This window comes from Macaca nemestrina, chromosome 1 (genome assembly GCF_043159975.1).
Source record: "Macaca nemestrina isolate mMacNem1 chromosome 1, mMacNem.hap1, whole genome shotgun sequence".
In the NCBI taxonomy this organism is placed as follows: Eukaryota; Metazoa; Chordata; class Mammalia; order Primates; family Cercopithecidae; genus Macaca; species Macaca nemestrina.
The window spans coordinates 101630706-101643625 of NC_092125.1; the positions used below are offsets into that span (position 1 = coordinate 101630706).

At 50.9% G+C, this 12920-nt stretch overlaps 1 protein-coding gene across 2 annotated transcripts in view; it reads right to left on the bottom strand.

Moving 5' to 3' along the window:
• The window catches only part of KIRREL1 (kirre like nephrin family adhesion molecule 1), a 109356-nt gene that overhangs the window by 12695 nt on the left and 83741 nt on the right, over window positions 1-12920 (bottom strand). For both annotated transcript variants that reach the window (XM_011769952.2, XM_011769950.2), the window contains exons 2-5: window positions 11104-11253; window positions 9227-9376; window positions 2951-3108; window positions 809-959 (exon numbers count right to left, since the gene is read on the bottom strand). In XM_011769952.2, coding sequence (XP_011768254.1) covers window positions 809-959; window positions 2951-3108; window positions 9227-9376; window positions 11104-11253 — 609 coding nt within the window. The remainder of the gene's footprint in view (window positions 1-808; window positions 960-2950; window positions 3109-9226; window positions 9377-11103; window positions 11254-12920) is intronic.

Genomic DNA, 12920 nt, shown 5'->3' on the forward strand with positions numbered 1-12920 from the left:
GCCTGCTAGGGTGACCACCAATGAAGGCACCAAAGGGACAAATAACGCAATGGGCTAATGACCCACTGTGGCCGCTAGGCGTCAGTGTGAGCTTTCTTGGCTCACTAAAAGGGATGGGGTGTGGGCATCCCCAGTTGCTGCCCACACCCCCATGGCTCCCTGGGCAGAGACAATTTATTACACACCTACCAGGTAAGAATACTCCATGCTAGATGCTCTTCTGCTATATCTCATTTAATGCTCACAACCCCAGGAAGCAGGTCCAGGTCCACAGTCCCTTATTTGAAATCCTTAGGACTAGATGCATTTCAGAATTCAGAATTTTTCAAATTTAGAAAGGCAATGCTGCGCATAGAGCGTTTACTGTGTAAGATCCCCAGCAGCGTCTGGGCTACATCCCATAGTCACATATGAATACATATGCAGTGAAACTTAAGACTAAATTAAAAGACTATGAAGAGCCTTGGTTGAGGCTTTGCCACCAAATCACTTTTAGTTTGAATAAGGGACTGTAGGCCAGTATTTTATCTTTTTCAATATACAGTATACAGAATTGGAAACGGAGGCCCAGAGAGTATAAATCATTGACTAATAACAGGCTGGTTTAGACCTGGGGAATGCCTGACTCCACAGCCAATGCTCTACCAGCCCTTAGTCCCCACAGTTCAATCCAGGGAATGAAAGATGTGACAAAGGCAAGTGTTTGTCCTGGGGACCGTAGGGGGACTCTTAGTTTGTGCTTCTCAAAAAGCTGCCTACATTCCCCTCCTACCCCACTGCTCCAGACTGCTCCCCCCAGCCCACTCACGGTGCACGTCCAGCTCAATGGAAGTCTCCTTGCCACTAGGGATGGCCTCGTTCATGCTTCGGCAGGTGAAGACACGCCCAATGTCCAGGTCTGTGGGGTTAATGAGCAGTTGGCTCACGGTGGTCTCCCTCTTCCCATCCTTCAGCAATTCCTGGAACATGACAAGGGTGGGAGATATGGTCAAGCTAAAAGCCCCCTCCACTTCTCTTAAGGCGACCTCACTCAGAGGTGGGCTTGAGCTGCAGGGATACTTTAAAGCTCAACCCCCTTCACTCCCACAACCTCTTCCCTGTGTGTGTGTGTGTGTCTGTGTGTGTGTGTTTAATCAATAGACTATTAATTATCTTTTAATTAAAATTATATTTTTAGGGTCTTGCTATGTTGCCCAGGCTGGCCTCCAAAGCCTGGACTCAAGCAATCCTCCTGCCCGAGCCTTCTGAGTAGCAGCGACTACAGGAGTGTGTGCCACCATGCCCACATCACAGACTATCTTTTGGAGCAGTTTTAAGTTTACAGAAAAATTGAGCAAAAAGTACAGGGGGTTTCCATATACCCTCCTCCCTGACCTTACAGTTTCCCCCATTCCTAACACCTTGCATTAGAGTGATAAGTCTGTTACAACTGATGGACCAAAACTAACATATTATTATTAAGGCCACAGTTTACATTAGAGTTCACTCTTTGTGAGTCCAGCGCAAATCCCTTCTCTTCTGGAAAGCCTTCTGCAGCCAGCCCAGCCCTCAGAACTCTCTCCCAGACTGAATGTATGCCCTTATAGTCAGTGTGTCCTGCTCACAGCTCTAGGCACATCCAGTCTTGCTTGTAGGCACCATGTGTGAGTATTTCAAGATTGGGTTTCTTCTGCTAAACTGTAAACTCCTTGAGGGCAGGGAAGGGACTCACAGGCTCGAAGTCTTACACTTGCTCAGTGACAGCCAGGGGTCCCTAAATACGGTCACAAGAACCCTTGAGCTGTTTTCTATACTGCAAACTGCCTGAGGGAAGTCATATTATTAATCAAAGTAAGGTCCCATGGTTTGACCACCATGCATGCAGCTTTGCTGGACAGGCACAGTTCAGGGCCAGTGCAGTAACATTGGCTCCCTCGTGCTGCTTCGAAGCTCCATTGTCTTTAATGAATATGAAAAATGGGGGTGGATGACAAATGGATATTAACAAACCAACTTGTTTCGTTGCCAAAATGTAGCCCTGATGAAGAAAAATAACAGTTTTTGGTTGTGAAAAGGTTAAGTACCACTGAGGCCGAATTATCATTTGTCAAATGAGAAACTAAGGCCAGAAAAAAGTGAAGTGAATTTTTCAAGGTCACACAGTGTGTTGAGGGCAGAACTGAAGCCACAAGCCAGGTATCCTGGGATTGCACACTGAGGAGCATGGGAACATCTCCCTCCCCACACTGAGAATTGCTCCTGCAGCACCAGCAAAGGGCTAGATACACATATGTTCACCCACAGCTGGCAGGGTAACCCCAAACAGGAAATCTGGATTTCAATTCCAGCTGTACTGTCCACTGTGCTATGTAGTCCTGGGCAAGTCACTTGATATCTTTCATGGCTTCCTCGTCTATAAAATGTATACAAGGATCCCTGCTTCCCCAGCCCCTTTGTTGTGATGACTGGAATAATCTGACAAACAGATGCTGAAGGAAAGAGGTAGAAGTGATCAGTGGAGAGAAAGCACAGTCAGACCCAGGTACAAACCCCAGCTCTGTGCCAGCTGTGTGACCTTGGACAAGTCACTCAACCCCTCTGAGCACCAGTTTCCTCCTTTGTGAGTTGGAAATAATGCCTCCTTTATGGGACTCCTATGAAGATTAAGAGAGACTGTCCATAAAGTGCTTAGCGTGCACAGTGTCTGGCACTCAGTAGGTGTTTAATCCATGGCAACTTACTATTACTATTAATCTCTGCTCAGCTACTGAATGACACAGTAAACCTGAGAATTCATTTCTCTTCTCTGGGTTTCAGTTTTCCCAACTGTAGAATGAGAGGGCTGAACCAGATGACCTCTAAGCCCCTCTCACGTCTGTGTGCTCCTGAGTCTGTGGTCAAACCCCTGTGGGAAAGGAGAGGTAAGCTGGGCTAGGCCCAGGAGGAGCTGGGGGAGCTGGCCGGAGCTCACCGTGCTGGCCACAGCGCCCTCCTGCTGCGTCCCGTCCCGGAACCAGATGATGGTGGCAGCAGGCTTCGCATTGAAGGCCCGGCATGTGAGGTTGTGGGGGGTGCCTGCCTGCAGTAGAATCACAGGGCCTCCGTCAATCCTGGTGTCATCTGGGGGGACTGTGGGAGAAAGCAGAGCAAAGTCAGTGCAGGGTGTGGCTAACACTTCCCTGATGACCAAAACTCCTGCCTCTGGAAGCATCCTTCCACCTGCACGTGCGCCTCTAGGTAGGCAGTACCACCCTACCCCCACCTCCAACCACTGTCTCCGTTGCTTTTGTGGTGGCTTCACCTAGGTCCTCAGCTCACACATCTTTCCCAGTCCTTGTCTGTTTTTCTTTGCTGGCCTATAATATTTTCTGGTACTCCATGCCCCTACTGGTTTTGTTGTTGTTGTTGTTTGTTTGATTTAGAGATGGAGTCTCGCTCTGTCACCCAGGCTGGGGTGTAGTGGTGCCATCTTGGCTCACTGCAACCTCCGCCTCCTGGGTTCAAATGATTCTCCTGCCCCAGCCTCCCAAGTGGCTGGGATTATAGGCGCCCACCACTGCTCCCGGCTAATTTTTGTATTTTTAGTAGAGAGTAGGGGTTTCACCATGTTGGCCAGACTGGTCTCGAACTCCTGACCTCTCAAGTGATCTGCCTGCCTCAGCCTCCCAAAGTGCTGGGATTACAGGTGTGAGCCACTGTGCCTGGCTCCATACCCGTACAGTTGCTCAGAGCTACACACTACAGATGGAAGCCTCAAACTTAGGGAAGGGCTGGGCTAGCTCAGGCTCTGAGTACAGCTCATACCCTTCAGAGTCCAGCTTGGAAATGTGGCTACCTCCATAGGACTTCTTGCATCCTCCCTCCTGTCTGCTCCTCTACCCTGGAGCAGCCAGATGGGCTGTCCTGTTACAGTAACCTCCATGTCACACTGCGAGCAGGTTATTTTTCCCTACAGCACAGCTAACTATGTGCCACTTCCCTGCTCAAGCACCTTCAATGGCTACAACTGCCTAGGGCATAAGTTCCAAACATTTCAGCCTCCTGTTCAGGGTCCTCAAGCCAAGACCTGCAATGCAGTGCTTTCCATATGGCATGCCCTTCTCCCACAGCTTCTTTTGAAGTGCTTCTCATCCTGTTCAAATCCCAGTTGATGCACAAGGCTTTCCATGAGTAGCCCACCCCCATCATGGTGGCCCCCACCAGTCACTCAGAGCTCTTAGCGCCATCTGCCTTGGATTTTGTTTACTTATAACAGTTATCTAACCCTGCCTCAACCAAAACTGTTATCCCCTGGGAAAACAGCAGCCCTGTCTCGCTAATGTTTATATGGTCACCAGTGCCTAGAATGTGACCAAAGTAGGCTCTTGCTAAATGTTTAAAGAATTGAATTGACCGATGTCTGATGCTAGCAAACAAGGGGGGCTCTCCCTGCCCTATCTCCCTAGGCTTCTAAGACAAACCACACTGTAAGTTCCCTGAGGGTAGCGTCTGCTGCTGATATACTATCAGCACTTCAATGTCCAGCCCAGTGCTTGGGTGATCACAGGTGCTCAGGGATATTTGCTGAATTAATGAATAGATGCTGATGAAATAAAGGCAGAAGGATTTTGATTATAATTTTTCTGGTCCACCCAGTGTTCATCAACCATAAATGAGAAAGGAACTCCTGGGCTCAAGCAATCCTCCCACCTCAGTTTCCCAAGTATCAGAAATTACAGGTACACACCATCATGCCTGGCTAATTTCTATTTTTTGTAGAGACGAGGTTTCACTATGTTGCCGAGGCTGGTCTGAAATTCCTGGGCTCAAGCAATTCTCCTACCTCAGCCTCCCAAAGTGCTGGGATTACAAGCATGAGCCAGCATGCCCCACCGATAAAAGATTTTGTTTGCTTCTTGTGAGAAAGACAAGAAAGACTCAGAGGAGGGTCCAGAGGGAACACTCGAGAGGAGACCCTGGGAGACCCACGGTGCCTGGTGGTGGGCAGGGCTGTTCTAGAATTTACACAATGAAGGTCTCTATGCTGGGGTTTCCAGTAGAAACTACTCGAAACCTGTCTTAGCATTCTGTTCAATTCATGTGTGCCTAGTGGTATAGTGGAAAAAGAATAAAACTTGGATTCAGACTCCTGGTTTCAAATCCTGGTACCTTTGTTCACCTGCCCTGTGATCTCAGATGAGTTCCTAAAGTCCCTGAGTCTCAGTTTCTTCATCAGAGAAGAAACCAAGACATAACAATGCCTACTCACTAGAACCTCGTGAAGATCAGATGAGATACTGTACATAGACTATGGTGTGCAGGGCATGTGTGAGGTATGGAATGTATTAGCCTTACTGCCTGGATGAGAGTAGCAGTGGCTCCAACTCCTGCCTGGCTAATTATCCTCTGAGTCCCTGGCTCTTCCTCATTGTTCTGTGGTGTATCTGGTTCCAATGCTAGATGAGGACAGGTTTGAGGATGGGGATGGGGAGCAGCTTGAAAAGTAGAGAAAGTTGGAGAGAAACAAATAAAGAGTTGCTGCTCAGGGCCTCCTGGTCTGCTCAGGCCCCTCTAAGGTCACATGTTGCTGCCACACCCGGGAGGAAGATCCTGCATGGGCAGAGCCCCGAGGAGACGCCATGCCCAGGTGTGTGCCCAGGCATGTGAAGCCCTTCCACTGGGAAGGCATCAGCTTCCTCTGCCCTGGTAATGCTCCCTGCCCCTTTGTTCACGCAAAGACTACCCATCTGCCACCTCTGCCAGCAGTCCACCTTTCTCTGGAATTTTCCAAACTCTTTGCCTATCCTCCATGAGCTCATCCCTGCCCCTCATATCTGGGGCAAACAACAGTAAAGCTGTTAAGGTGCCTGCTGAGCCAGCTGTTAGAGGGCATGCGTCCATGTGTGCATGTGTTTATAAGCAAGTTTTTATGGTTCGTGACTTAAATCTGTATATCAATATGCTCATGTGCCTCCCCACACTCATATGCCCCTGAGTCTGTGGTCAAAACAAGACCTCAGTTTCCTTGTTTATAAAACTTCAAAAATAACATGGACACCTACTCCCACGAGTTGTTATTGTGGAGGCAAAGGAAAATCAAGAAGGTGAAGCCAACCATAAATGGTGGTGGGATCGACAATAATTTCTACCATTCAGTGAACGCTCACCTTGTGTCAGCCAAAGTGCCTCCTGTGTGTGACTTCATTTAATCCTTACCACAAAGTATATTTCTTTACTCCTTTCATGGTAAATATCATTAACCCCAATTTACAGATAAGGAACAGAGGCTCGAAGAGGATAAACAAATGTGCTCAGAGACAGGAGAGTGAGTTAGAGGGCAGAGCTGGGATGTGGACCAGGCTTGCTGGACCCAGAAGCCACGCTCATCACCATGGTTTTGGAGGTCTGTATATCTATGTTATGTCTGCATCTGTGGGGAAGTAGGAGGCATCCATTCAAAGTCCTACCCTAAGGAAGAATGACAGAAGCCATTCTGTGAAGAAGACTGTCCTGGGAGCTGGGGGGTCACTGAGGGGGATGGCTGGGGAGGAGGGAAGTCTATGAGGCTGATGTCATGCAGAGAGGCTGGTACCAGGCACTGGGCACAGCCCTCTCCTCATTTCTGCCCTGCCTAGTCTCTGGGTCCCCCAGCTGCCGTGAGCAAAGGCTGTAGGTAAGCAGGTACGCAGGAAGGGATGCAGGAAGCGTCATGCCTTCTTATTGCCTCCGTGTGCTGCAGGTGGCAGGAGAGGAGAGAGTGAGGGGAGAAGAGCAGCTGGACTATCCGTCCCTGTCTCCCTTTCAGGTTAAAGTTACTCCTGGGGCCTCTCCCTGATCTCTCATCCATCCAAGTCACCCAGGCAGGCCAGCAAGGACCCACCATGCCCTCGAAACAAGTCAGTCAGCTCCCCTGCTATGTAGCTCTCCCTCATTGGCCTGCAAGCCTTTAAACAAGGCACTCTTCCATCTAGGGTTCCCATTGATATTCTCCTTTTCCAGGTTCTTCCTGGATTGAACCAGGCCACTAAGTGCCATTATAAGACATTGTTACAGCAACACTTAGTAGCTTAGTTGGCCTTTCTTCATCTCTCTCTGTCTCTGTGATAAGGTAGGAGAGAGAAGAGTATCAAGGTCCACTCATTAGGATGGGAGTTCTCCAGCGCAGCAGTAGCACTTTCCAGGGCCTACGATAGAGGCAGTTAGGGAGGAAAAAAGAAGGAAGAAGGTTTCCTAAAAGTCTCATGGTTCCTTGAAATGCTTGGTTGAGCATGGGGCTGACACACTTCAGTGAGGGATGAAAGATGATATCTTGGCATTCATGCTCACCCTCTAATTTTTGCTGTCTAACCTCATTCCTGCTCCTTGCTAATTCTTCCCATTTTAGTCCTAGGGAGGAAAAGCAAATCATCCCACAGCCTTGAATCCTGGTCCTTCAGGGCCTTTACATCCAATGAAATTGGCTGTTGGGTCCCTCCAGTCCTCACTTATTCTGACACCTCACATTCACCCAGACCTTCACAGCTTACAGGTCCCCATGCAGCAAAGCAGCAGTTGCTAAGAAAAGGCTGGTGTCATTATGCCATGTTACTGATGAGAACACTCATGCCCAGAGGTTGTCACCTCTTTAGGATCATGATGCCAAAATGGCCAAGGTGCCCAGGTCTCCTAACCACCAGCAGTCTAAGACTCTCTCTTCCCACTATGCTCTGAGGACTTCTCATGTTCTCACCTCCCTCCTTGCAAAAACAAACAAACAAAAACAAAACAAACAAAAAACAAAAAACAAAAAAACAACAGGCTGGGTGCAGTGGCTCACGCCTATAATCCCAGAACTTTGGGAGGCCAAGATGAATGGATCACCTGAGGTAAGGATTTCGAGACCAGCCTGGCCAACATGGTGAAACATGGTCTCTACTAAAAAATACAAAAATTAGCCAGGCATGGTGGCAGGCACTTGTAATCTCAGCCACTCAGGAGGCTTAGGCACAAGAATCGCTTGAACCCGGGAGGTGGAGATTGCAGTGAGCTGAGATCACACCACTGCACTCCAGCCTGGGCGACAGAGACTCTGTCTCAAAAAAACCAATCAACCAACCAACCAACCAACCAACCAACCAACCAACCAACCAACAGAAAACCTTCCTTGTGCCCGAGCTCCCTCATCTCAGCTCCTCTTTCCTTTCTCCCATCCATCTTGGGGGCTCCCCGCAAATTCAGTGATTTCAAGTTACAGGGAAGGAAAGGAAGAGAGGCAAAACATATCAAATGGAGGCAGAAAAAAAGGGACAGAGTCAATGTAAATAGGGAAGAAAGAGAGTCACAGACGGACAGAGTCCAAGCCCAAGACAGAAAGCACAACAGAGGCAGAGGCCCAGTGAGACAACAGGGCTGGAGAGAACAGGAAGACTGGCGGATTCAGAGGTATTGCAAGAGTGAGGCTGGAGGCTGAGTGGGCAGCGGGGGAAGGGGTGTGCTGGAGCTGGCCTCATTCCGGTTCTGTGGCACTGCTGCAGGAGAGAGTCCCCTCATTATGCAAATGGCCTCGGGGGTTACCATAGAGGGACATCTGCTTGGTCCCCCAGTGGGTGGCTGGCGCAGGACTTCCAAGAGCTGCAGGGCTTCCAAGAGCCAGCAGCCATCCAGAGACAGCAGGACCCCAGCCCTCCCACCCCCCACCCCAGTTCTCAGCCTCAAGGCCCATTCCTTCCAGTCCTAATCCCCTGTTCCTGGAGGAGGCCTCCAGGTGAATCTGAGAGGAAGGGTGAGCGCTGAGGGAGGAAAGGAGGCAGCTGAAGGGAAGAAGGGCTGTGTGAGGCTGGGGTGAGGTGGAGGAGGGGCGCAAGGGCCCTTTGGGGTCTCCAAGGCAGCTGAGAGGAAAGTAGAAGGCAGTCGCCTCATCACCAACAAGCCTGCCAGCCAGGACAGCTGGGAGAGGAGGGCCCGGGTCTCCATCACTCCATACTTCCCTGTTCCTGGTCTCCACAGCCTTGTTTCTAAAAGGCAGAAGGCCCTGTCCCTGAGTGGCCGAGGCACCGGCTAGAGCAGAGAGGATGCTGGGCCTCACACAGTCCACGCCCCGCCAGCAGCCCACATCTCCCGCATGCCTGGTTTACTTTCTTCAACCTGGACTTGAGCATTAGGGCAGGGATGAGGCCAGTAACAGAGAGGGAGAAGCTGGGAAATTAAAGAGGGAATTGGAGACTGGGAGAGACTGCCAGCATACGGAGAGACGGGGCCTTGAAGTACTGAAGGGCATTGGGGTCCTTACTGAGCACGGTGAGTTTGGCCCGCCGGGAGCGCAGGGCGGCCTCTGTGGCCTGGCACTCGTAAGAGGCGTCGTCAGAGAGCTCAGCATCTGTGATTTCCAGGTTGTACTGCCCAGCGTCTGCGGAGCCCACGACCCGGTACCGTGGCCAGGCTGCAGAAACAGAAAGAATGAGGCCCAACCTTGAAACAAGGACACATCCTCAGCCATCCCACACCAGTATTCCTCCCTCTGCCCTCTTCTGGGACACCACTGGCAGGTGAGAAGGTGAGGCACCAGACACAGACACCTGATGCCACGACACCCCACGGTGAGGCTGGGAGCCATATAGCCGAAGGAGCGGACATGAGGGCAGCTGAAGCAGGGAGACCAGCAGGAGCAGATGAAATCTCCAAGGCTGTTTGCAGACAAATGCCTCTCATAATAATAGGAGAGAAAAAGGCACACAGCAGGGAGCAAAGGAGAGGGGGAGAGAGGGAGAGCAAGTGTGTGGGCGCCAGGAAATATAGGGCATCGCAGCACAGACATGAGCTCACTGGAGCACCTCTGCGGGACTCACAAGGCAGAGGGAAGCCCAAGGCAGACCCAGGGAGGAAGGATGAGGCAGGGGCCCGCCGGCTCCCTGGAGAAGCCCGTAAACGAAAGAGTGCTGGTTTCCTGCAGAAGCAGTGGCTGAGGCAGTGGGCCTTGCCCTCCTTCCTCCAGGCTCCCTCACCGGCTTCTTGCTTCCCAGCCCACCCCTCACGTTCCCACCATCAGCTCCTTCCCATGATCTCCCTCTGTCCAGAGGCTATCGATTCTTCTCACTCCATATCTATTGATCTCACTCTCTCTCCCAGTTTCTTTCTCTTTCTATCATCGATAGATCTACCAGACCCATCTCTTTTCCTTATATGGATTGCTCTACACAGACAAATTTCCCCTACCTCTACTAACACACGGAACTCACAGCAAATAATCTCAACTCCCTCAACAATAATAAGAATAAAAATACACAGCCCATCCCCCACACCCATACTTACTTCATTACAGTTCTTTAAAGCTAAAACGTGTTTTTATAAATCTCTTCTCTCATTTGGCTCAAAACTCACAAATGCACTTCTAAGGCAGACAGGCCTGCAACCACTATGCCTGTTTCACACATCAGTAAATGAAGGTCCAGAGAGGTGAAGTGGCTTTCCTAAGGTCACCCAGCTGGCAGGTGGTGGAGGCAGGACTAGAACCCAGGTGTCCACTCTGCCAGGCAGCCTTTCCAAGGGTCTCTTTACTTGCTTTAGAATATAGGAGGTTGGTTTTATTGTGTTTGACTGACTCATTATGTTTGCTTCAGCACCAGCTACATAGCCAGTTCTTAATAAAGGCTTGTTGAATGAATAAATAAATGAATGCTCAGGCTGATATTAAAATGAGTTTTTGGCCTCTGAGCAGACATCGCCTGGGCAGCAGGGAGGAGAGAGGCTGGAGCGGAGCCAGGCTGGCATGAGACACTTGCGGGACACAGAAGTTGCCTGTGCCCTCTCCTACCCTTGCTGCAGACTCTGGGGTCTCCCAGCACCTCCTGCTAGATGACTGTCTGCCTGCGGCGCCCCTCACGAGATCTGTGTCTGGTTGAAGCTATCTTATATAAAGGTCTCTTGGTTTCCCTTGACCTCTCAGGTTTGTACTGCCTTCCTCAAGTCAGTCCTCGGTGGCAGGAAAGGCAGAGCTGCAGGGTGGGAAAGCTATAGAGATGGAGCTCAGTAGCAGAGACAGAGGGGAGGCTGTGGCACAGAGAAGGGTGGTGAGGGAACTAAGGGATGGTGAGTCCAGGAGTCTATGCTGAAAGTGGGGAATGGCGGAGAAGATGGGATAGTTTGGACGTTGGGTAGCCAGCCACTCACCTTTGAGGCCCTGTCCCATGCCCAGGGCCAGTCCGTCCTTGGTCCATTGCACAATTCCAGAGTAGTTGAGCAGCACACAGGGGAGCACGGCCCGCTGTCCGGCCACCACCGTCTGGTCAGCCGGCTCCTGGCTGAAGCGGGTCTGGGTCCCTGCAAAGCCAAAGCTGGCACTGGGTAAGATGAGTAAGGAGAGGGGCTCCTCTAAGAAGTCCCGCTCCCCATGCAGGAGGAGGGAGGGAGAGAGCCTCCAGTTGGGGATGGGGACTCTCTGGTCCCTGCCCCCCTTCAGCCTCAACTCCTTTGTTCTAAGATGCCACGTCCTCATCCTTTATTCTTTCCTCCCTTTAAGGCCCATGGGAATGGAGTTCAGGAGCTAAAGTGCTCAGCAATCACACAGAAAACGGTGCACTGTTATATAAAGGCCTTAGAAATAGGCCTAGTCCAACCCTCTCCTTTTACAGAGAAGGACCCTGAGTTTCAGGGAGGAGAGCAACTTACTCAAGGGCAAGTTAATGACAGAGCTGGGATTAGAACCTGAGCCCCTGCATCCAGGTCCTGGCCATTCCTCTACTACCCACTGCACCAGCCCACCCCCACATTAATGACTCCTGTTTAGACATGTGTCATGTGAGCTGATGGGAGTCATTGTGAACCAACACACACATGCAACTATGCCAGGTCCAATTCCTCCATGAAAACATCAGGGTAGATACTACGGAGCCGGCATGTCCACACGTGCGTATGGCAGCTTCCTGGGTGGAAAGTGTATCCAAAACAAAGTAGCTCTGAACCCACTTCTTGGCACATGTGCCCTGCTCCGTGTGTTCATCCTTTGCTTCCAAGTGCAGGGGGCCCTGAGTGTGTACACATGAACACACCTGCACACACCCCGCCTCCCTCACCGTGGGAGCTGAGCAGCCACGTGACTTTGTTCCACTCTCCCTCCGGCTGTGGGAGCTACACATGGCTGCCCGGCTGGCAGCTCGGCCGGGAGCATTTGATTAGAGAACTGCAGAGTAATTGCCTTTAATTGTGGAGCCTAAATGGAGCAGGGAATTGCATTGCGGGTTTTTTCTCCCCACCACTCCCACCCGCCGGTTCCAACCAGCACCGGTCGGCCCCAGTGGTGGGGCAGGCCTAGGCTCCTTGCAGAGCTATGTGAGCTATGGGGCTCAGCTTCCTTTGCCAGGTTGTGGGGAAAAAAGAAGGGGGACAAGAGAGTGACTGGAGGACAGCAAAGGAGAGTTCTGGGACTTCCTTGCCATGCTCCCAACCTGTCACACCAGGTAACTGAAATCAGCTCTCCCCAAAAGTCACAGCCTCCTCCTTCTTCTTTCCCTCCACAGCTCATGAACCTGCACAGAGGCCACAATTCCCAAATCTGACCTTTTCCTAACACAGCTTTCTAAAATTTCTCTGACCCATCATCCCTCCTGTGTGTAAGCAAACTTAACTCACCCCTCCCCACTCCAGGATCTCCCTCTAAGCCCCCACAGAAGTGGGATCCTAGTCTCGTCTCCTCCCTTCCTTTTTCTTCACCAGTCCCATTTCTCCTTTTCTTCCCAAACATGCTCTACATGTCCCTCTTCCAGGAAGCCCTTCTAGCCCCATTCCTTGGCCTCTTGGGCAAATGTAACCGGTCGCATCACTCAGCCCTGCTGTCATCACTATGTACAGGGTTTCCTGTCTCAAACGATCAGGGCTTATGCCCAGCATTTTGTTTGTCACAGGATAGAGGGCAGCTGGTAAGTGAGGGCATTTGCCCTATCTGTTCCAGCAGAATGGGAACATATCCTCTAAGGCAGAGGGCCAAGCTC